The following is a 25,256-nucleotide window of genomic DNA, read 5'->3' on the forward strand; positions in this document are numbered from 1 at the left end:
TAATGATCGAATGATAAGATACAGGAAATGTACACACTCGTCTAATAATTCTGCATGTGATATAAACCCACCACGGAAAGATCAAGACAGTTTCCTCCTCACAGATTTTGGTCTTTTTTTTAAATCTTGGTTTCTTCATTGGTTGTGGCAGTCTGCTCCCATGTAGGGTTACCATATTTGGTGAGATAAAAAAAGAGGACGTGTCCGGGGTTCAGAATATTTTTACATTCACCAGCCAATCAGGTAGCGCTTCTCTCATGAATATTAATGCATTTCCGCTAACCACCCTGTGAAACGAAAATGCGCATCCAGAGAAACTTGGACACATGGCAACCTTACAGTTAACTCTCAATTAATAATCAACACATAATCAATACAATATACATATATACAAGTCTCTTTCAACAAACGTTACAAAACGCCAAGTTAAACTTTGTTCAAACTTCAAGCAAACGACATGATTCACTGTTCACACGAAAACAAAAATATAGTGTCAAAGTGCCAATGGTTTGAGGAAGCTGGCATCACTTGAGAGCAGCTAGACACGTAGGGATATGCATGTCGTTTCATTTAATTAATTATAAGTAATTGTGTGCATGACCCTTACAAATGCTGTGTGATGATACTGACTGGCTGCTGTACATTGGTGCCTTTTCCTTCACTTAGTACTCGACTGTAACTTGCCACACTGGTTCATACGGGCTACAGTGCTAAACCTAAACAAACCGCCGATTTTTGAAAAACTGCCCGGACACCCGGACCAGAAAAGGACATGTTCGGTGAAACCCGAATGTATGGTAACCCTACTCCCATGTGCTGAAAGCAGTCAGCTTGGATCTGGTGATTTACTGTGGGCCATCAGAACGATCTGGTTAGATTTGGGATTCATGAATCTGGGAGTGGAGGAAGCTGACCCTTACCCCGGCTGAGGACTCACCCCCCCACCCCACGTCTCCTGTACCTCTTCTGACAAGTGCCGTAATTTCGGGATAATTAGGTGACTCATGCAGCGTAACGTAAATCAACACAGGCCGGTCAGTAGAAGTTAATGACGCTAATTAGGTATTCAGAAGGCGTAAAGGCCGAGGTCTGTTTACATAAAGATGCAGTGGGCTCATTTTAAACCCTTCATATGAAACCGTTTACATTTTATCTGGGTGTCACAGGCGCTCAGGCTAGTGCTGAAGTGCTTCCTCAAGGTCATTGTTTGCGAAAGGGTGTCTTCGCGATGCAAATAGCCCGAAATTAGCCTTCCGGAGAATGACTGACACGACGCGCCAGCACCGCAACGTATTATGGGATGTTGCGCTTAACAGAAGCCAACGTTTGGTCACGGTGCATTAACGGCCAGCGGCGATGCAGGTCCTCTGCGGTGGGAGGGGCCTGGGCCTGTCCAGCCCACTTTGGTGTCTTTCCCAGCTGTTCCAGGGCTGATTCACACAGCGGGAAGCGGCGTTCCAGGACCAGGACCAGGTCCTGCTGGGATATTGCGTCAGCCCCATTGTTTTTATTTTCAGCCCGTCATTACCTTCCAGAAGTGACCACAGCCTGCTTGGGAGTGACGAGAGAGTCTCCTGTTCATTCTCCTTTGCAGCCCAAGCTGCTCTAAAAACTAAACATGTGCCCCCTGCTATTTATTTGTGACTTTGCATGCTGTTGTGAAGGGGACATTTTCACACAATGCTACCCTGTCTAAGGGTACAACAGCATGTCCCGCCCAGGACCTGAACTATGAAGTTCTAAAATTGAGTTCCCATCTTTAACCACAATGCCACCTGCTGCCCTATTTTAAAACCTTTTTATTTTTGTCACCTAACATGCAACATTTATTTTTAAGCTTTGAAATGTAATATTTTATCTCTTTTTTTCATCATTTGTGAAGCTATATAGAATGACGGAGAGATTGATGACATTTAAACTGTATTTTACTTTTGGAAGCAGTAATTATAGGTTGTATATTGTGAAATGAAAGTAGATTTTCTTTTTCTTTTAATTAGTCGGCAGGAACAAATCGTGAGGGCCAGTAAAATCCCCCTGGAGGCTTGGAGGTGAGATGGCCCCCCTCTCAGACTAGCTTATGTGTCCAGCCATGTGATTTTGGGGGGGGGGTGTATTTAAATCAAATTAAAATGTCCAGACAGCTCTGAATGAGGTCAGAGCAGACATTTCACGGTGGTGGAATAATCTTTAAAAAATGGCTAAACCTGGCCTTTGGGCATGAAAATCTGGATGTGCACATTGAATGCTGTTCCGCCAGCCAGCCCCCCTCCCCCGCTCACACATTCCCTGGGAATTCCTGACTCCGGGGGTCCCAAGTCTCCCAGCCCCTTATTAAGCTGACTTTCACAGAGGGACAGCTCAACTGGGCCCCTCTTTGATCCGTCAGTGCGCCCCGACCCTGTGGAATTGCAATTACAATCTGCCTGCCATATAATAACCAGCCTTCTGACATTCCCTTAATTATATACAGAGGTGGATAGTTCAGGTTCAGAAAGTACAAATCTGGACCAAGATTTAGTTTCAACCAACCAGTTGAGCGCTCTGTTACTGTCACTCTTTATACCCATCTGGTTGGTTGAAGCAAAATCTTGGTCTGGTGTGTGGGTGTGGGTGTGTGTGTGTGTGTGTGTGTGTGTGTGTTTTTGCTTAGCCAGTGGTTCGATCCCTGGGGAAGGTTCCCTTCTTAACCTTGCCTGGCCTCCCTCCACTGCACAAATTGATAGAAAGAGTCATCATATTTTTTTCATGAGTTCCTCACGGTTTCCTGTGCAGAGACCCAGCATGCGTTTACTGCTCATGCCGTGATGTCAGACAGCTGGGGCACTGACGTGCCGATCTGCAGGATGCCTCCAGGCCAAGTTTGGTGGTCACTTTGGGGGGGAGGTTGGAAATTCCATTGGTTTTTAAAGGAATCCTGTCCATCTTGGAACCTTTTGTTTAACGTCTGATGTCCAGCAACTACCTGAGAAACAAACGCAGATGGCGCCACTCGGGGAAAACGGCTAAAAGCCTCCGCTCACAGCTTTGCAGCTCTTTGGAATGAACAGGGGCAAAAGCAGGCAGAGAGAGGATGTTTAGCAGGGTGCGAGATACCAGCCGCATCCTACAGGAACCAGATGCACATAGCAGACGACAGCACCTGAGTACTCTTGGCTGCGACAGTGCGCTGCCCCCCCAGGGTCCTCTGATACCGACCGGTCCCCAGCGCCCACCCTCCGTCTGCTTGCTGCTTCCTCGAGCTTCCCTGCTGCCTGCGTTTCAAAACAGGACACCTTCCCTGGCCTTTCGATTCTGCTGTTTAGCTGAAGGATTGTGGCGGGGAGAAGCCAGGCCTCTGGCATCGGTTACCCCCCCTTGTGATGGCGATGCCCGCCGGGTCACTACACTCCATGTGTCATGCGTCATCAGTGGATGTTTTGCCGCAGCCCAGGTGCCCCCAGCCTTAGGTACGGGACCCAGCAGGGGGGGGGGGGTCACGCTGACAGCTGCAGAGCAGATCCGTCAAGCACGTCGCCTCCTGGGTGCTGCTGTTATTTTACCGGTACCAGCAGTTTACGCGGCATTAGGAATGCGTGCCGGGGTAGATTTAAACACTCGTGTCATGCGGCCCACAAGCCCCTGCACCCAAAGGCTCCCTGTTGAGCCAGAGCCGGAACGCGGCCGGACCCCCGGCATGGAGCCTTCGACGGCGAGATGGCAGCCATGCAAGCAGCCTTGAATATGGGCTGGGCCACATCCGGCAGCAGGATAAACACAGCAGGGTCACGCCAGAGGACTTTGGCTCTGTAGACATGAGTGAGGAGAGAGCAGCGTCCAAAAGGCTGGAGACTGAGGCGTCCTATCCCACCTGTACGGGTAAAGGCAGTGAACATGGCGGGCTGGTGCGGGTCACGCTGTCCCTCTGCGGCAGCACCTGGGCGCGTTACACATTTATGATAACGGTGCTGATGAAGGCCGAGTGCAGCTCCGTTCCCGTTTGAGCTGGGCGACATCGCGGCTCCTGCGTTTCCCCTCTGCGTGCTAATTAACCAAGTTGGTGATGAGGTATGACTGTAGCACAAGATAGATTGAAATATGACGTTTTAAAAGAGGAGTGTAATTCTGTAGGACTGCAGAGGCATGTCAATTTTTAAAGCTGGAAGCGATTTAAGGACAAGGAGGAGGAGAAGCTGTCGATTCAATAATGATTTAAATGTCCTGATAGTGCTGAGTGTTAAACGCTCATTACAGCAGTAGTGCGTGTTTGTTCCGCTATAGAGAGAGTGCTAATTGAGTAATAGTGTTAAACCGTGCTGTTTCTGGGTTACACAGAAGCTTTGGGGATTACGGGGGGGATTTGGCGCATGTGATGCCGTAAACGGCGCCTCGATCTGGCACGCCGCCCCGGGACCAGCGTCACGTCCACATGCTGAGCGGAGCTTTTCTGGGATGAGTGTGATGGGTCAGCCTATAGCCTGCTGGGCTCCATTAACATCTCTGGCTCCGGAAGTGATTACCGGGCACGGTCCGTTAACGCCAAGCGACAAGGACGTCTGTCGCCACTGAAGTGAAAACCCCGTTACCATGACAGCGATCCTGATCGGTGAGGACCCCTGTCGTTCATCTTCGCCTTTTTATCCTGAACGGGTCACCTTCTGGTACTTTCTTCGGGACCCGATTTCCCATCCCATGCATTGTGGGTTCTTTTTAAACCCGACAAGTACTTGAAATACGTGCCTGCCTCTCAGTATAAGCAACTGACATATTTGTTTTCATTTTCTGCAAGTGATTATTTTCTAATGGACACAGGCTTTAAACAATACGTCTTTCTGTCCTCATCATATTTGATCTACTTCCCTGTTATAAACTTCAGAGCCAGTCCAGATCTGATATGAACCAAATAAATTCCCCCGAGTGCTGGTGGCTGTATTGTAAACACTGAGCTAGCATTGTTCTTGCGGTGAGCCGGCTAGATTCATCACCAACGGAGCCCACCGATTGGACTACAGACAGCACTCTTCAGCGAAACAAAAACCAGAGCATAACAAGGGGGTAAACATCAGGAAGCCATGCTCGGAATGAAGAGAGCCCACCTCCTGGCCATACGGACGTCGGTCTCGACCCAGTTTCAGCTCCGCTTAGGCCACTCGACAGAGGCGCGATGCAGTGGATGGGAGAAGGAATGTCGGCGGGCGCACAGATCATAAAGAGCCAGACAGACTCCAGCTGCAGATCTTGTTTTCCAAAGACAGGGGACAAATTAGCTCCGGATGGGCTGCAGCTCAAGCCCTGGTAGAGATGAGAGCACGGAGTGTGACATATTAAAAACATTCCTTTGACTATTGCACCCGTCAATAAAGACAGTGGCTTTTGAGAAGATGATGATGCTGGATGGTATGTACACCAGCTCATGAAGGCTTGGATATGTGTGTTGGTTATTTACTTATATTAGGGGTGCGACGACATACTCAGCCCACGAGGACGAAACGAGACACGATATTTTAAGGAAAACTTCAAAGAGGAAATATATTACTGGAAAGTAGCCTTTTATTTGATACATTTAAAAGTTAAAAAATGGTAAATAATACAGATATATGGTGAAATGTTTTAAATAATCACCATCCTCATATGCAGTAAAGAACACAAACTCAAATTCTCTCGTATTTGACTACTCAATTGAACATAAAATAGAATATAAATAAAACGATATAAATAACAAACATAAAACATTTTTTTAATGTTTTCTTGACTGGTGCAGTGGATTTAAGTAAAGAGTGATGATGGTTCTGCAAATGGCTTTGCATAGTAGTAGCGTTAGTCGCTGTGTACGGTATTATTTTCCTACAATGCTTACAGATGGTTCGTGTTTTGTCTGTCACCCTTTCGCCGTTTAAATTTTCCGCCGGGTACCCAACATGCTGCCATGCAAAAGATTTAAAAGTGTCTGGGGCATCTGCTGTGGTAATTTCCGTCATGTTGTAATATCGGGAGATCTCGTGACACGAGATCTCGTCACACCCCTAACTTATATAACAGCTGTCTGTGTCTCCTGGGTGAAGCACCTATATATAGAGGTGTGCGTATATGTATCCATCCATTTTCTTAACCTCTTATGCAGTGGAGGGTCACACTGAGCTTGCTGGAAGTGCAGGGCAGGGGACAGGCTGGTTGCCAGATCTTCACAGGGAACGTACACAGCAGCAAGGAATGGTAATGGACATTTAAAAGCACCAGCTGAGGCAACCGCATGAGGAAGCTGACATGAACTTGGTGAAAATGAGGAGGAATGGAAGCCGTGGCCTTGGCAGTGCGAGGGTGCAGTGCGGCCCAGTGAGGCTCCGTGCGGTGGTCAGCATATATAACCGAGATCTCATCCATCTGTTCGGCGGCGTCCACCGTGTTCAGTTCAAGAAGACGACCTGTGCGGGGGGTCGGTCGGCTTAGCACGCTTTTCAGAAATACCGTGTCTCTGTGTGTCTCCTGCGTTTTGGCTGAGGACTGATTAAGTTTCATCTGCCCTCTAACAGGCAGCTTGTGGGTGTGTGACGGGGAGATGGTCAGCTGCGATTAGGGCTGAAGGGTTGACCGATGTCAAGGGCTACACGCAATATATAAAAAGTGCTGGACTTAAGCCCGGAAAATCTGTGCGGTTCTGATTGGGTCTGACTAGCTCGCCTCAGACAATGGATCTGTTGAGGGGCTGTCATCTCCTTTCTTTAATAAATCCCATAAAACTCAGGTTGGATAGAGAGAGAGGGAGACTTTGAGGGGAGAGAGCAGAAGGTGTGCTTTTACTGGCGGGGGGGGGGTCTCTGTCACAGCTCACCTCCAGCAGACTGTATACAACACCCCCTCTGAAAGGGCCCCTCCCTGTTTCCCGTCGGTGCTAATTTACCTTCTCTGCGATCCGCACTCCGAGGTTAATGGGGAAGCGGCCTTCTCACCTTTGTCATTGGGGTGGGGGGGCGCTCACGCTCACATTCTGGAACCTTCTGGGGGGCTCGACCACTGTGAGCGTCCAGATACACCAGCTTCTGGGAACGAGAGATGTTTTTAGCACTCTAGAAAACTCACAAAGGAGAATGATGCGAGCAGCAGCTGTTCCCGTGGAAACACCTCAAAATAAAGTAGATAATGGAGCGCGGGCATCGGTTCTGTGTCAGTACCTCGAATCCACCGAAGGCTTTTGTTTATCTTCCTAATGGAATCGTCAGGGAAGCGCCGACGGAAACGGCCCCATTTCCTGAGCAAGAGGTGATTATCATAGGTGCTTAAGTAGGAAATTGGTTTGCAGTTGTCCGTGGCTCAGTGAGTCCCCCCCCGCCCCCCCAGCTCCAGCAAGGCAGTGTGCTGGAAAGCGACGTTGAGGCTCTTTTAATTACGATTTATTACGGGGGTGGTAGCTGACTTGTTGTGTCGTCCCACCTCGTGTTTATGGTTGGCCACACGGTATCACCAGCTGCGAGTCGTTCATCCTGCAGCGTCGCATTTCTTGGCACATTTCTGGGAAGTGCAACACTGGAACCTGATGCCCACTGCTGACCCCGGAACGGGCCAGAAGGGGGTTCTGGTTTTGGCTGCTGGAGGCGCCGGGCCGGAAGATGAATGGGCTGGCTCTTGCTCTGCCTTTTCCCCTCTTTCCCTTTAACCCGGATCATTGCGAGCTCACACCGGCCTGACGAGAATGCCCGGACATGTCGGCACTGGGAAGGCTTTGCCTCCCACACACTGCATTTGCAGCTCCCCTCCCCCCCCCCCCCCCCCCATTGATCATTCCAGGTCATGTCAGTATCTGGCTGGGAAACCCTTCCGTTAAAACTCCCACAACATTCCCACCCAAGTGCTGTCGCATTCCAAGGGCCGTGTCCGTGTCCGTGAGGCAGGCGAACATCCGTCCTGCTGCCGGGACGCACTTTTAAATAAAAGATGAGCCCCCCCCCCCCCCCCCGTTAGGCCTGAGAGACAGGATCTCTCTTCAGCCACCCAGCGAAGTTCGGCTCTCGCTAAGTTCAGTGACTCGAACAGCCAAACTCCAGGCCAGAGGAAGCCGTCGCCTGCTGCGTTTCCATAGGCAACAAGTCAGAAGGAAAGCTAGAGGAGTGACGTACGCAACAGCGGACGCAAGGAAAACCGGAGCCGCCTGATCCCACCTGGCTGGCAGACGGGCGCGAGGTCGCGTTCCTCCTGCCAAGTCGCCAGGGGAAAATCACACCAATGGAGCTGAAAGCAGAGTTACACTCCCCTCAGTTTACTGACCTGTCAAGCTACCGAGATGCACATCCAGCCAGGAAAATGAAAACGCCTGTTTATGTCGGCGCCTAAAGCGGGGCCTTGAAGAATTAAACAGATTGTTTTTCATTTCCCTGCAGTCGGGTCCTCTTTCATCAATGCCTTTGCAGGGTGAAGATCGACATTTTATTCAACGGCAGCATATTTTACTGCTAAAATGTATTGGCTTTGGAATGAACAGCAGTTATGTTGTAATATAATTAAATAACACTCATCTGTAGTTAAAAAGGGATGGTTTTCACAGTCCTCTGGAGGCCTCGGTAAACACTGGACTGGAACCGGATTTGAAAGATCGTGGCCAGGAGCACCGCCACGCCTCTGGGGATTCTGGGAAAAGTGCCTAACGGCTTCTAATGCGAGTCCGGGGTCAGGTGGCTTGCCGGATTGCTGCAGGATGTGATTGGCCAGGGTGGCTGACTGGTTGGAGGCGCGGACCGGGTCAGGCCTGCCTTTCATCTGCGTCTCTTGGTGTAACCGTAGCAGTGGCGTCGCTCTGCGCAACATACCCACAATTAGCCCCAACTTGTCCTTCGCAGCGTCGTAGGGGAGATAAAGTTCTGTAAGCTGTGAAAGTAATGAGTCATATCTGTGCTTAACACCCACGCGTAACGCAAAAGCTACTTATGATGTAAGACTAACAGCTCGGTAAATTATTTCATGTAAGTAAAATATTGAAATTGGTTTATTTGTCAAGCAAATAAATATTTTTTTTTAAATGAACTACAGAATGTGAACCGAAACCGTTTATTTATTTTTATTTTTTCAAATATAAACCCTATGAACCACAAAACAGTAACATAAACACCTGAGATATACTCAAAAGACATTATTAGTTATAGGATCACAATCATGCTAAAGTACGCTGTATTATCATACATATTATTATAACGGCTTTGTGCTAAAAATTAAAGAACGCCTATATAATTCTGCCGGTGCTAACGCAAGGGAGGCTCAGTGTTGCCTCAGCCCTCAAGGGTTGCGGGTTTGAGTTTGACGGTATCTGTGGGTGTGCCTGGCATGCTGCCCAGGGCGCCCCCTGTCTTCTGCCCTCAAACGCCGGGGACAGGCTCCAGCTGCATGGTGCGAATCCCGTCAGCAGCAGGATAATCGTATCACTGTTTCACTCTTGGGGCCTTTAACCCCTTAAACTGCTCTGAGAGATGACTCTCACCCCGTCACACTCACCTGTATGGGTGTGTGCCTCATGGGAGAGCGAGATGGGACACGGCAGTATTGAATATCTTCGTACTTGCTAGCTGTACAATGACAATAAAGGCATCTAGCTCTGTTATACGGCAGGCATTTCTCTCCAAGGTGACTTGCAGGCTGAGGTAATAAGCAGCAGTACTCAGTAAATATGACTCCGCAGGAAATCGCTGAAAGGCTGTCGCCGGCTTACAGAAGGTGGCTGGATGGTCTGTAAGAGAGCAGCGTGGGTCACGTGACCAGGCTAATCAAGTTTTTCTTGTTGGGAGATGTGAGACAGCAGTGTTCGCCGCAGCGCTGCCCCCTCCCCCCCCCCCCCAATCCCGCATGCCTGGGCATGCCTCGGCTGTTGGGACGGCATGTGGCCTCTTCTGATCATTCGCAGGAAAAAGCAGGAGCCCCCCCTCAGACAGCGGCCATGGAGCTCAGCTTGGCCACATCGCGGCCTGGGGACTCATTACTCACCAGAACCGCCGGAGCACGTCGGATCTCGGGGCTCCAGAGTCACTCCCAGTGTCGCCATTGAGTCATGGTACCCTGGGCCCCATTTCAAAGACTCGAGCCCGTTTCTGGGCCGGGGTGGTGATTTTGGGTATTTGCTCCTCACTCTTTCAGGGATGCCCGTTTTACACTCGATGCCGTCTCTACATCAGAGGACTGTGTTTGAAATGTGGGGGTATCAATGCTGCCGTTCCTGTCCCCAGTGAGGGCTCCCATCAGCATCAGCCCCCCCCCCCAAAAGGAAGCCACGCAAGAGGCAGGTGGGGACCTGTATGTCTCTATTCAGAGAACTGGGCGTAATTGTAAAATTATCTATGTTACCGACAGGGGTGATTCTAAGATACTCGTTGGTGGTAGAAGAGGGGTCACAATTCATATGGAGGGGCCAACCTTATCAGTAGACAAAGATATGTTTTGATTTAGTGAGTGACAGGGGAGTGGGAACTCCAGGGACCAATCAGCTTTGTCTGTACCCCTGTGGCCACGCCCCTGTCTGTACCCCTGTTGACTGTCTGCGGTTTACATTTAGCTTCAGTTCAGCAACAACTTATAATGTAATTGGCTAACTCTTCAAATGATCTCCTCAGTCAGTCCTGTCATCACAGGTACTTTTGGCCCGTTTGAGAAGTTACAGCTAAATACGTAACAGGTCTTTCTGGGCCAGGAGAGCACGCTCGGGTTCGACGCTAAAGCAGATGTTCTGCTTTTTTGTTTTGCATGTGTGCATTCAGCCACGATTCTGAGCGCAGAAAGTGCTTCACGCATAATGGGCTGAGAGCCGACTTGCGAACCCCCCGACCCCCCCTCCCAATTTTCCTTTCTTAAGAAGAGTCGTCCTCTCTTGTCAGGAAAAGAGGCCGCCTTGGATGCGGCAGACTGCAATGCGGAGAACATCTCCCGGCGGAGAAGGCGCACTTTCCTTAGCCGCCCGGTGCGATGGTACTCCAGTTAGATATATTATTGGAGGGCTATTTTTAGGCTGATGTGCAAACGTGCTAATCCTGCGAGCGGGAGGCGGAGAGGAGCCTCTCCCCGCTCATTCAGGCAGATGTGTCGGTGTGGGCCTCTCGTAGCCTCGTCTCGAGACCCTGTGACCGCCATGCTGACGGGACTGGTTCAGGGTCACCTTTGAGGTGCTCTGTACTGCTGTTTCCCTGTGTGTGTGGTTCTTCTGCCCAAATCACACGCCCCCTTAATAACAGAACGTAATTAATCATTAACGGGCCTCAGACTCGACAAGGTTAATGACAGCGCCTCGGCACGCCTCTTAAGTGTGACGCGTCTCCCTGAATATCTGTCACTGTCGCTCTCCTTCTTATAAGTCGTCCTGCCTAATGACGCCCCGCTATTCCAACGGGCCTCTGATTTAGCACATTCATCTTCCGCCGTTCCGAACGATGTAATGAAAGTTTACGCAGTAATTACACAGCTGGAGCTGAAACAGAACAAAAAACTAAAAAAAGATCCTCCGTATTCCCGCCAGTCGGGTGCAGATCTGGAACATACGGCATGGCTTTTTCTTTTTTTTCTGTTTTTTATTTACTCATGTTTTTACCTTTTGAATAAATTGACTCTGTCCTTTTTGCTGACGTTGCCCCTGGAGAGGGGAGTCGAAAAGTAACGCTATAAAAAACTGAGGAGCAGAGCTGTTGTCTCCCGATGGGTAACGATGCGGAGGCGTGCTTGAAGGGGGGAGGGGAGCATGAGAGGGGGTGGGCCGGTTTATCTTCATACTGACAGAGAGAAGATCCCTGTCTTTAGTGATGTTACCCTCGCGTCTCCTCCATCATCATCGCCGCGATGACATAGTCAGTGGTGGGTGGGTGGGGGTATGGGGGGCAGGTGCGGGAAGCAACACTAGTCAAAGGGAGCGATCGAACACCACTCTGAGTAAGCAGTTTTAGGGAGGCCGATGAGAAGTTAAGGTTGGAAAACTTTGTAAGCGCCCCCCTCAGTTTATTATTTAAAATTAGGGCAGTAAAATAGAAGTTGCCCCTGCAGAAGCTCACGGTGACCTATTTCGGCTCCGCTTATAGTAAGAGCAGAGGAGCTCTTGCCGAATGTAGCAGCCTGGTGTGCGTGAACTTTGACCCACGTCCCACTGGGCCGCCTCGGGTTAAGCAAAGCGTTCCCATCAGAGTATCCCCATGGCGTTCGGCACACAAGCTCCAAACCAAACACTTCGGAGCGGATTCTCGGAAGGTTCAAATTTATTGCACGTTGTGCAATCCTGATCTCTGCACGTGTGTTTATTGATTTAAAAAGCAGAGAGCAATTTTCCTTTGCCTGCCTAAATAAACTGTTTCCTTCAAGCCTGAAATTGATTGCTAGTTGTTTTTATGGCAGTCTATACTGTTGCATGGTCCATTGTTTATTTTTTTGAATTTCATTTTAAAAAAATTGTAATTTGTGGATTTTGTACTGGCTAAATAATTGTTGTATCCTTCTTATAGCTTGATACCCTGTTTTATACCACATTGCATTGTTGACATCATCCATTTACAAATTAAACTGAGTTTTCTTCCATTTTGTTCCGTCTGATCGCCAAATAAATATGTAATATTCAGTTTGTCCCTCATGATTAACGGAGGGAATGGAAATTATTCAGAGTGACACAGAGTTCATTGTTTTCATTTGTGCTTTGAGGCTACATGACAAGGGATTTTTTAAAAGGTTTCTCGGAAAAAGCATTTAGTGACTGCCTCAGTATCAAGAGATTTGCAGAAGAGTAAATTAATTTGATTATTTTTTTCCCCTCCAAACAAAAAAAAATGTAGTCAGCTGAAGAAAGCAGTCAGTGACAGTATTTCATGGCTTTGAAATAACTGACTTTACTATTGTGGCTTGAGTTATCTTTTAGAAGTCATCCGGACGCTTTGTGCAGATTAATGTTTCCGTTTCTGCCGCCGATCTGCTGATGGTGATGTTGATACCTCTGGCGGGGGGGGGGGGGGGGGGGGTTACAGATGCCTGCGATCTTTGAAGTCAGCCCTCTGCCGTCTCGCATTCAGGACGCAGGGAATCTGCAGACATTCCCGCGGAGAACCACATTCATTAGTCCGCTTGTCAAAACATGCCGCAAATGTGAAAAAATATAATGCCAGTCCACATTCTCCTATTTAGTCACTGGAGGCCTCTCTCTCGCTCACGCATTATTCGCCGTGTCACTCATGGTCCATTTAACACGGTCAGCGTCCTCCTGGCTGGTGTGAGGTCGCTCGCCTCCGATTGGGCCAAGCCATGCAAATTATGGACCTTATGAAAGTCATCTTGGTTATTAGTAGAAGCACAGGCTTCTAATCATAGAAATATATGCGTCTGGTTTTTCCTGTGGTATTTCACGCGCTAAAGTCATAGTCACATTTTACTTTGAAGTAGCATACAAAAAGTCCTGGTCCTGGTCATCTCCAGCACTGCGGTGTCGTGAGATCCGGCTCTGAACCCGGCTGCTTCCCACTCCCATTTCCGGCGTCTGATCCTCACCTTTTCCGTGAATCTTGGCTGAGACTTCCGAGCGACGGGCTTTACTTCCGAATGCAAGCTTTCCCTAGTGTGGCTCTATCTTCCAATGGCAGATGTGAGGAGTGACTTGTAAAGCGATCGTGTTGCAGTCCAGTCATCCTTTAAAGGAAGCTGAATTTTTTTGTAAGCCGCCGCCGCCGCCGTCTTTGTGCGTAACCGAGGCTCATGCATTCATGGGCGTATAATGTGCCTATTATGCTGCAGCTACTTGGCTTTTCATAATTGCTTGTTTTTTGTGTCCCTCTTCCGTTTTGTCTTCCTTGTATCCCGTTGCATTGTGTCCGTGCCCTGTTCTCCCTCCGCTCTCCTGTCACATTCCGCGTCTGCTCCCGTCCCCCGACATCATGCCCCCCCCCCCCCCCCCCGCCGGTGACCTCACCTGTCCCGTTCCTCTCTCTCCTTTTTAATCTCACTCTTTCTTGTCTTTCAGCTTCCTTGGAGAACTCCCCTTAGCCCGACGTCCCAGGGAGCCTGGCCAGCCACCGTGCCGCCCTCTCCTCCCACGCCGCCTCCTCTTCCTCCTCCTACGCCGCCTCCTCTTCCTCCTCCTCCTCCCACCACCCCGCGTCCCCCAGAACAGCCTCCTCCGGACGGAACACTGCTCAGGCTTCCACCCCTTTCACCAAAATTAACGAAATGGACAAAAAGAAGTCACCCCCCCTACACATATGTGTATGTGATACACTCCACCGTCTGTCCACTCCCCAGAAGTAGCACCTCCTTGTCTTATACACGCAGACAGCAGCATTGAATAGGTGTGCTTTCAGCCCGGTATTGTGCGGGGTGAACCATTCAGCGATGGTGGGGTGGGGGGGGGGGGGGGGGCTGGCAGCATATCAGCTATATTAGCCTTGTTTCTGAGGCAGCACCCTCCCCCCCTCATTCTGCCCAAAAGCAAGATGGTTCTGTCTGAAGAATGACCCTTGGTCAGTGTCTCTTGACTCCCCATTTTATTTCTTGCCTGCTGTGTGTGATTCCTAACTAAGAGGAGTAACAGAACCCCAGTTCCTGCTAGAAACTTTCACTGTGACTCTGACCAGCTGTCTTAAAGAGACTCATACTCCGCTTAGTAGCTGCTAGCAGTGTTGTGTCCCCCGGTGTGAGATGTGTAGGGCTCACCTGGCTCGGCTGAGCAGAAGATGGAAGCCTCTGCTTGGGTCACCATGCACACCCCGCTATACTCGAAACCCGCAGCTTCTGTCTGTCTTTAGCTATGAAATATGTAGGAAGCAAAGCATCCACTGCGTGAAAAGCTGAAATAGGGTAACCTCTCCATGGACAAGTATTATTACCTGTCATCATTTTGTCCGATGAATTCTTCGCTAAGTGTTGCTGTTTTGTGAATTCGGCTGTACGCTGTAGATAATTGGGAAGTCAGTGTGGACCCCACACACCGTCGTCCATGTGTTTAACCCTCCCGGAAGACCCCAGGGGATCGCCGTAATGGGGGCGAGACTGACTATGTCAGCTCGACAGGTTGGGGGGGGCAGTATTTTAGCACTTTATGCTTTGTTTTCTGGGGCCTCTGGGGATACTGAACCGAATGGAAACTCGGGGGATTTTCATTTTAAAAACACCGAGCAGAGGATGAAATCGGGGAGATTGGGGGTGGGGGGGGTGGATGCTCCCCGATATGCATTGAACTCCCTGTTTCACGGTCAGTGGGTTTTGTGTATCCCGGAAGGAACTATGTAGGATCTACTTAGGACACCTTGGGATATTGAATCCAGGTGTTTTTAAATTCAATTCCCAGAATAGGTTGTAATGGGGACGCCCCTCAGTAAATGTCTTCTCAGATATATAAAGTAGCTATCAGCTTTATGAGGTTTTAGTAGGAAATCTGCAATGACACCCATTTACCACTCACATTCTAAGATGTGTTACTGTATTTTGTTGCCAAGGTGACACTTACCATGGAATTCCCCGACGAGACTCATATCATGTGACTATTATACTGTTCAGTCCAGGCTTCAGTCAAATAGTATTATGCTGATTTTAGGCCTGTTATTAAAAGGAGCGAAATGGATGAAGATTCACATGGCCAGAATGGACTTTTTTTTTAAGCCAGGGCTGCTTTCTACTTTTGTTTTTAAAAGCCAGGAAACATATGTTTTTGAAGTCTCTGTTGACAACGTCTGATAGCGCAAGCTTGGACTTCCAACTCTGACCGTGTCGCCTCGCTGAACGCGGGACTATGTTTAGCACTTTTCACACTCACGGTTCACTGTCACTGGGGGGGGGGGGGGCTCAAAGACCCCTCCCCCTCTCTCACAATCATTCTGCTCTCCGGTACGGACATATCACTCATCACAGATCGAATTGAAAACGCGTATTCCTGTCGCAATAGACATGACAGCATGGTTTCTGTTCATTTCTCGTGTTTTATACGGCACAGGCATGTGAAAACGGGTTTCCTGCCCAGAGACTCGTAGTCTATATCCACGAAGGGTGCCTGGTCATGGATTGTTACTGTGAACCTGTGATTACTAACGATAATAAAGGAAAATTATAATAAAATCGTAATACACTAAATCTCCTGTGTTGTTTTTTTTCCCACTCAGCGTTCTACGTCTGATTTCTTTTTCCTATAAATTATGGGCGTAGTTCTGTGTAAAATGAACTCCAGAAACTTTTTTTTGGCCCAGATCGCCCTTCCAGTATTGGGTAACATTCTTAAAAGACATATGGGCCGACTGCTTAGGAAAATATCAGCGCTGGGATACATGATAGCCTAACTGAACCTTTGTCCAATGGTATAGTGTCTTTTCAGCAGTCTAAGATTAATCAGAGTGAGGCTGGGGGCTGTTTTGGGCTTGTCCAAAGAAACTCAAGTCTTTCTGTCATTTCGACTTGCCCCGTTTGCTCTTTCTGTCCCTAACGCCGTTCCACAGACCTCTTGGATATGAGGGGGAAAAGCGCCATTTCTGTCTTCAAGCTGCAGTTCCCTTCAACTGGCTGCTGTTGCTAAATGGGGGATTTTTTCTTTTGTGAATGATTGGCGGGCAAGTTGACTGGGGGGCAGCGATAGTCACACATGCTTCTGCCTGTGCAAATAAGCCCCCCCGCTTCCTCTATGATGAGCACATGAAGGGAATCTGAATTGGAAATCGCCGGCCTTTGCAGCAGAGCGGTCTATCCGCCGCTTGCCATCATGACACTTGAGGTTGTGAGAGGTATGCTGACAGTACGAGATGGGGATTAAAGCCGCGTGTTTCAGCTCGCCCCGTCTCCCGTGATGCGACATGGCCGTCTCGGACTGAAGTGTCCCCCGTTCGTCTCCCGTCGTCCTTCAGACAAGTGTGCGCGGTCCGAAGAATTTCACAAGTGTCACCCGCAGGGCCATTTTGACGATATGCAGTCACATCCCACTCCTGCCTCGAGTCGGCAAGCAGACAGCCATCGATACGGCAGGCAGTCGGCATCTTTCAGTTCTGGTCGCCAGAGCCAAGGGCGTCAGCGGTTCTGCCCGCGCGCTCGCTCGCTCTCTCGCTCGCTCGCTCGTGTGCGGCCTGGCCCGGTCCCCGGCCTGATGAGCAGTACCAGGGCCGGGGAGCTGCCTGGACCAGTGGGTGTACCTCCCCTAGGCCTCTTACAATCCAGCAACCCGTGTCTGTTTAAAGTCAGAGCTTCACAAAACACGACTCCCGGACGCCTCCAGAAGGAGGTGGTATGTGGTCTTACGGGCCATTTAGTTATTTTTTTCAATTCTCTTATTCCCTTGCCATTTTTTCCACTGCTTTTTAAAATCTTTGTTTGTTTTCTTTCTCTTACAATATGCTAGTCATTCCTGCCTAGGGCTGCTTTGTTTGCGTTTTGCACAGGTAGAATTATTTATTATTCGTGATTGCGTTTCAGCTTTAGGCTGCGCATTCTTCGGCTGTTTTTTGACCCTCTCACCCACCTGCTGATCCAGTACAGCGTTGGTGGTTAAGTCAGGTTCCCCTTGGTGGAATAACCAGCAACTTTCCGACAAGAAAGTAACATCCTGAATTATACCATGATGTTGACCCACAGTCTCCACGGTGCTTTGTCTTCATGTGTTTTGAAACGCCGTATCAAAGCAGATAGCTTCATGGTTACTACCATGGCTGTTAGCCAAGACTTTTAAGGTGCACTGTGGAGCTTGCTGGTTTATTGCCACCTAGTCAGCATAGTGGGGGGTATGGGGGGACAAGACAAGTCATATGGTGCTGCCCCCGAAACAAAACTAACATCTAGGATGAAAATGTGTGAGGTTTGCAGGAACAGCTTCTAGACCAATTCCCAGTTGCCGGTTCAAAGAAATCCCAGAGTTGGCAGAGTGATGTCACCATTAGGCCCTTGAGCAAAGCCCTTAACCCCCAGGTGCTCCAGGGAATAGGCTGAACCTGCTTTCTGGGTTGGATAAACGCATCTGTTAAATAGATGGATTGTAAATGTAATTCCTGTATCAGAGAAGGGAAAGGAGGGATAGGTGTAAAATGATTAAATTCCAGGCCTTTAGCCTCACTTAAGTGTCAGAGAAGTCCTCATGTTCAGCTCTATAGAATAAATCCTAGCTCTCACATCCCTCCATGTACGTCTTTAGACTTTTCTTCACCGCCCTCACTAAGAGCCCCCTCCACACGAGTGAGCTGCTCATGCACGCAGCGAGGGAGGCACCTGACCTCTCAGAAGTGGCTCCATATCATTTCCCCCAACGTCTCTGTTCAGTAACGCGCTCAGAGACCTCGGGGCGTTTAAAACGCTGAGCTAGCCGGAGTGCTCACGTTAAGGTGTGCCATGTGTGAGCGAGCAAGCGAGTGAGCGAGCAGGAGTGTCTGCCGGAGGGGCGGCGGGCGGCGGACGACACACCCCGCAAGCCATGCTGCGTCAGCAAATCTCTCCCTGCCCTGTAAAGGGCCGCCCGTAGGGTTGAAATACCTCCCCCTAAAAATATATAAATCCACCTCACAGCCCCTCTCTTCATCATGGTGCTGCTGGAATTATTGACAGGAAGTTGTCACCCACCGATATACGGCCTACTGCTAAATGGGTTGCGTCAAACTAGACGCAGGATGACACGGGGGTGTATTGGCGGGTGAATCAGGAGGCCAGGCCGCCTTGCAGGTTGTGCCTGAGGGTTCCCTTCCTCCGCCGCAGACCAGGCCCTGCCTGGGTGATCGGGATGGACCCACAAACATCTCCGTTTTGCAAGGGAAAAAAAATCACAGATCCTGTTCGGTTTGCCAGTTTCCATTTGGCAGACGGGAACACTTAAGGGGCTCGGAACTGGCTATATTTTACCTAAATGTTTTTGTGCATGATTATATACTTTTAATATGTTTGTCTAAAGCTATCCAGTGATGTAATGTGCAATTAACGTCAAGCTAACATATTTATGTCCGTAATTATGCACAAAAATCTACCTTGACGTTAACTCTTCGCCAGAGGATATAAAGTAGCTTCAGGCTGCACTTAATGATTTACATAATGATTAAGAGAATTGTTGCCTCTATTTCTTTGGTTTGTAACTATGTGTTATTTTTATTATGAGTGTTATGAGTTAAACTTAAACCTCGAATGTATTAATGGTGACTTCCAAAGAAAGCACAACTAAATTTAGTATTAAAATGTGTTAATGTGGATATGGTAGCCTCATATTAAATGTTGTTTTCCAAACACATGGATGCCATTTTGACTTTATTTTATTGTAGTTGTATATAGCAGAAGCAGGCTATAGGGCCATATATGAAGAAGCCTCCATGGTTATTTAGAAGCAGCTGCGTGTCGTATATGAGGTAGCTAAATCGCAAGGGATTCACGTCACTACATCGCTAGTGGGATCGGCGGGCACCGGTCACAGATGACGGACGGGGTCAGCAGACGTCAGCGTTCACGGGTTAAGAACCAGCACGAGACTGACGGCCTGAGCGAAAGCGCAGAGAGACAGAGGGCTGCTTGACGGGCCCGCGTACGGTCCCCTGTGGCCCGTCTCGCGGCACGTCGTGGGGGTGAGCAGGGTGGCAAGCCGGGGAAGCCAGCTGGCGACGGCAGACAGCTCGCAATTGCACTCTGCCCCGCGGGCAGACTACCTGGCATCATTCCCCGTGGCGACAGCAGGGAGCGGCCCGTCTCCCCGGAGACGGTGGCCCCGCCCCCGACCTACCCCTCCTTCCCCCATTCCGGGCCAAGGTGAACAGTGAAGCTAAATGCTATAAAATCATGTCTTTGGTCATGCTTCATTAGCCACCCTGCCCCAGTCATACCCTGAGAGCCTCTCACCAAAATCATAACCAAGTAAGCAGAACATTCTGGACCTCTGGCCCGGCTGTGAGCCGTCGACTCCTCGATGAACCGTCCGCCTGGAGGAATGTTGGTGGAGCGTAGGTGAACAAGACACCAGACTGCAGCAGCAGACTCCAGGTCTCCAGACCCCATCTCCTCATCTCCTCAGTTTCAGCCACATGACCCTGGGGGCTGCGGCCTGACGCCGCCAGGAGCTCATTCACATAGATCTGGTCTCACCCTTCTTGCACCATCTCAGTCATCGTCAGTGAGTGCTTGCCATAATTATCACTAATTAACAGGTGAATCTCGCAGTTCCAGAGAATGATCAGGTCAGTAACCCAGATTAAGGCTCGCTGGTTTTGGATAATTCATACATGAAAAAATCCCCAGATTATAAGGGTTTAATGGCTGATCAATAAATATTTATTTTTGGGGATACACAGTCAACATATTTGATGCTACATTGCACTGATATTTCACTGAATGCATTGAAATAGCATAATTATTTTTTTGCAAAAGGTTGTTTCTTCTAACTGCCCCTCCTGGCCAGGTTTTTAGCACAGGCTACAAGGCTGGGGTAGACCCTAGACGGGATGCCAGTCCATCACTGGGCATGAGACAGGGGGACACCCTAGACGGGATGCCAGTCCATCGTAAGGAACGTACACACTCAGTCAAAAAACTATGGGCAATTTACGATGCTTTTCCACGGCCACCAAAAACCAAGCCATACCCGAGTCGTACCACGAAGAGGTGGTTTTCCATTGTAGGTGAGCCGTACCCACGCTGACATGGCCCTGTCTACCAGCAGGTCTAAAAGCATAACCAAACCGAGCTGCTTGCATCGCCACCATCTGATTGGTTGAAATGCATGGAGATTCCAGTGATCTGCGTATAAGATCCGGTGTAACGTTGCAGTGGAGAAACATGACTCGCCTCAAAATAACCCCCCATCCCTCTATAATTTACACCCATGAGAGTAATATCTGTTTTAAAACAAAAAAGTAGCAACGTGCCTCATACTAGCAGTGGGACCAGTTGAGGAGCTAAAATCACCCCCACCCAGGCAGTACAGGACCGGGGGGCCCTTGTAGGGGTTTTCTCACAGTCATGGCCAGCTTTCACAGCCCTCACCCTCGTGCTAGCTCCACTTCTGAGTGGGACCTCACGTCACTCTGGCTAAGCTAGCCGAAAGTGTCAGCTACTGTACTGGTAGCTTGCAAGACAGGCAGCCAAGTCACGCATAAAGCAGCTTGTGTGTTTGTTGAGCTCTGTTGAAATGTTGCATTTGAGTTTACCAACCACAAAAACTCATTTTACGCCCGCTCCCCTTCTGTAGCTAGCTAGTACCGAGATCACAAGTTTGTCTGCACGTATGAACCTACTGAAGGGGAGGGATGGAAACAGAAAAGGTATGTGTGTTGAGTGCGGGGGTGAGACTGTGGCGTGACATTACTTTCAGATTTGCTGAGTATCTCAATAGCATCAGCTGGAAGGAACGCCAGGCTGCAGCACACGAAAGATAAACTCACTTGACATTACTATGTATGAGACTGCCAATCAGATCATTCCGGCCCATTTTAACCCCTGGAGCCGACCCTTCTGCAGTGGAAAATCAAAGCGAGCTGGAACCGCGTCATAACAAGTGTCTCTTTGCAGTACGGCCTGGATCCTGTGTGCCAGTGGAAATGCACCATTAGTGAAACTAATATGGGGGGCATACAGACTCCACAAAGACACAGCCTTCAAACCCCCTGTCCTGGAGGACTCGGGTGACAGCGCTTCTCACTGAGCCACTGAGCCAGCCAAGCTCACTTCTGGTATTTACAGTATAAATGAATTTCCAGCACAGTTATGCTCTGCGACAGCCAAGTGCATCGTCCCTGTGTTTGCTGGCCTGAGCTGACAAGTCTGTAATGTATCGGTGACCATGAAAGATAGATGGATACACGTATAAATGGATGGACTGATGGATTCAGTTAAACTGAAAAGTTTGTAAATATTGACATGAAACATCATACTCTGTCAGGCATTTCGTCATAATATTAGGTCAGTATTCTGCACAAAGTTTAAAACCAAACTGGACCAGTGTGGCAAGAGGGTGATTAAAATCTTGAGTGTCGTCTTTGTTTCCGAGGGTGACTTACTTCCAGTTCTGAGGAGTGACATCTTCAGCGCACAGTATGTGCTGATTCGTTGCTTCTCAAACATAGCATGGAACTTGTCCTTCAGTTACGAAACTCATTGTCTTGTGGAATCCAACCCTAAGCCTGCTTTGCTGGAAGTTGGGGAACACATTCCCGGCCATGCCTCAGGATGCCGGTAAACAAAGACTGCCAGGGCCCTGTGAATGACAGGTCGGGAGAGGCCGGTGTTTGTCACATGACCCTATGAAGGGCTTGCCGTTGCCTCTGCATTGCATCAGTATATGGGTTTTCTTAATTGTTACTGATTTCAGAATGAGTTACGCAAAATAGCTATGAAAAATTTCCAGAAGAATAAAGAATTAGGCTGATGAGTTCCTACTGGGCCTTGTTGGCAGTTGGGGGGGTTGCGGGACCCCTTTAAGGGTACCAAGGTGACTGTTTGGCCATGTCAGGCCACGTCATGCCCCACGCATGGACCTGCCATGGGTCGGTCTTCATGGGTCGATCTGCGTGCCCCCTTACGCAGACCTGCGCGTCTGATCCCCTCCAACAGTCAACCGCTCGGCTCGCCACTTACTTTCATCCAGTCTGTCCGTCCGGGAAGTGATCCCTAATAAATCGAGGGCAGCGGCTGCTCGCTTTGTGGTGTTGATGCAGTGCGAAGTCTATGGTTCAGGCCTGAGACTCCAGGTGGAGACCAGTTTGATTTATGGGGAGGTGCTTTCTTGGGCCATTTGGGCCGCAGATAGAGCTGCGTTAAGCGATGCAGGCGAGCGGCAGCGAAGGACAGCCATGAGCCCATCTGCGTCACGCCTCCGAGGTAAAGGGTGGGGTCGTAACAAAGATGGCTGACATGACGACTGTCGTCATACTGTTGTAATTAATCCCTACGTTCGTCTAACCTCGTTGGCCATCATTCAAGCCTTTAACACAATCCTGTGTCTTAAGTGTTTAAATAAGCCTTGTTCTATTAATTTTTTTAAATGAAAGTAGTTTGACCACCTTGTTAATTTTCCATCTTCCAGTGCTGAGCTGGACCCTGAGCCATCCCCGGCAGCACAGGCAGCCAGGCAGGGAGCAAACACTCACACAATCATTCGCCTCCCAGCATGCCTTTGGGCTATGGGAGGAGCCAGAGTGCCAGAAGGAGAGCCACATGGGGAGAGCGTGCAAACTCCACACACGCAGAGCTGGGGACGGGAATCGATCCCTCAGGGTGTGAGGACACAGAAGTATGTCCTGAGCCACCATGCTACACTGGTAATTAAAACCAAGCCTTATGGTGACTCAGAGGAAAGCAAAGCTGTCACCTTGATGATTGTAGTTAGAGCGTATGTGTATGTAGCATGTCAGCTGGCTATTTCCCAAGCCTTTCTCTTACGAGGTGTGGACCAGCATTGTGCTGTTCCCCGACCAGTAAGTGCCCCTCCCCCAGGAGCGAGGTGGGCCTTGGCTGACCCCAAATGCGACGGCAAAGGCAGCCGCACGACAACAGGTGCGACCGGACGGCCGCGGCATCATAATGCGGCTCTTGCGGATCGCGGTGCGATGACAGGAAAACATGGGTCTGGTGCCCCAGAATAGGTGGGAAACAGGTGCGTCCGTGCAACATTTCTATATGAAAGAGAGAGAGAGAGAGAGAGAGAGAGAGAGAGAGACTTCCGAGGAGAAATAAAGGGCAGAGATGTCAGGGGATCATTGTGAAATTTCTCAGGAGCGGCGTCCTGCGTGCAGAAGACTGGCTGCGTGGCAGCAGGGGCGAGAATGCTTCCAGAGTATGTCAGCACTGTTGCAACGCCAGAAGGCCGCGACCTCACACCCCGCAGCCCACATTCCAGCTCAATAAGTTCATGTCGCTGCACGTCTCATAAATTGCGGTTTGCCTGTGATCAGGGGTGCAGTTAGAAATTCTGGGCCTCCTGACAGAATGTCACCTTGGGCCTAATTTTTTGTATAATTTTATTTAATCAAGGGTCCCTGGAAAATGCTGGGCCCCTGAATCTGCCCAGGTATCCATGGCTCTGCTGCAGCTCTGGCTGACATTCACCTCATGTTCTCCTTTGACGTATTTTGCTATCATTATTATCATTTTTCTGCTGAACCATCTAAGAACAATTAACTGTGGAGCGATTAGCGCAGAGCGCTGACGTAAACAGACGCACGCTCCGCTCAGGCGGCCTCGTCTATCTCCCCGGTCTTCCATTATCTCATTAATTATGATCTTGTGCAGTCGATAGCAAGATTTGCTCGCCTCCTTTAATAACTGATCCTTGTAGCGCTCGTCTGTAATGGAGTTACTGGGACATTAACGCGATGCTGGGATGAGCGCTCTCCGGGTCCCACACGCTCTAACAGGGTTTATGCTCAGGCAGCCGCCACTACCGTCTTATTGGCTCATTTGACTGGTTTCTCACTACTTGCTCAATAATAATTTATTTTAGCTTTAAACATATATTGGATGGGATGAGTTTGAGCGTGCCGCTCCACAATGAGAATAGTAAGGGCAATGCTGTATTTGTGTCAGCGGTAAGCTGAGTCCATCTGAGACCGTCTGCAGAGTGTGAATGATTTGCACAGCGTTGGATTTCCTCCAGGAACTCGCCTCATTTTCATCTACGGCCGACCAATGAGAACGAAGAGAAACGTCCCTGATAAAATAGCCTGGCTTAGATCGACAAGTTCCACTGTCTTATTAAATGTTCCTGCTCCCATAATTGCACTCCAATTTAATATGATTGTTATCTGACCGTATTGCTTCGCCTTTCTGTCAAACAGTTCCTGCATGTTCCTGTTTGTTTATATAACAAAAGCAAATTTATTACACCAAATTCTTCCCCCGCATGAGCTGCGGTTGCACATTGCGTACCGACGTTGATAGCCCTTCATGTTCGGGGTCTTGGTTTGGATTAAGTTGCCCATTCTAAGCCCAGTGGAATTTCAAAAGCTTTATGGAAAATAAGCATTAAAGGTATTTAGGTGAGTTTCAGTTAGTACATATGATGCTCTTAGTGGTATAGTGTAATAAATAGAGGAGCTAATGCAGGCAGACAGGGTTCATAGCCCTACCCAGGGCTGGACCTACATTTTCAGGGGCCCTAGACAAAGCTTACCTTGGGAGGCCCCCCTACTAAGAAAACTGATGATCACTCCACATGCCCTAGACAGCTGCCTGTTCTGCATATTTTTATTTAATGCTGCATTTTTTCATTTTATTATATTAATAAATTTTGGATATGTGTTTTTCATGACTTTGTTTGAGCCCCCTTGTGCCAGTTTGCCTGGATCCAGCACTGGCCCTGTTTGCTGGAATCTTCATTCAAGGGCAGGTTTTATAGTGGTGAAGGACAAGGGCGTTGGGTTAAA

General features: G+C 49.1%; 1 protein-coding gene and 1 long non-coding RNA gene across 4 annotated transcripts in view; one reads left to right on the forward strand and one right to left on the reverse strand.

Annotated features, from left to right (window-relative positions):
• samd12 (sterile alpha motif domain containing 12) overlaps positions 1–16,029 on the forward strand; it is a 77,630-nt gene extending 61,601 nt beyond the window's left edge. For both annotated transcript variants that reach the window (XM_072705762.1, XM_072705761.1), the window contains exon 5: positions 13,928–16,029. In XM_072705762.1, coding sequence (XP_072561863.1) covers positions 13,928–13,950 — 23 coding nt within the window. In that variant the 3' untranslated portion in view covers positions 13,951–16,029. The remainder of the gene's footprint in view (positions 1–13,927) is intronic.
• Positions 5,316–9,704, reverse strand: LOC140581914 (uncharacterized). 2 transcript variants are annotated; one of them, XR_011984957.1, is made up of 3 exons: positions 9,454–9,704; positions 6,924–7,010; positions 5,316–6,398 (listed from the first exon to the last, which is right to left on the reverse strand). It is a non-coding gene; the product is annotated as an uncharacterized lncRNA (long non-coding RNA). The 2 variants fall into 2 exon arrangements; XR_011984958.1 differs by having other exon boundaries at positions 6,924–7,013.
• Positions 16,030–25,256: the final 9,227 nt, after the last annotated feature.

Source organism: Paramormyrops kingsleyae, chromosome 23 (genome assembly GCF_048594095.1).
Source record: "Paramormyrops kingsleyae isolate MSU_618 chromosome 23, PKINGS_0.4, whole genome shotgun sequence".
NCBI classification, from domain to species: Eukaryota; Metazoa; Chordata; class Actinopteri; order Osteoglossiformes; family Mormyridae; genus Paramormyrops; species Paramormyrops kingsleyae.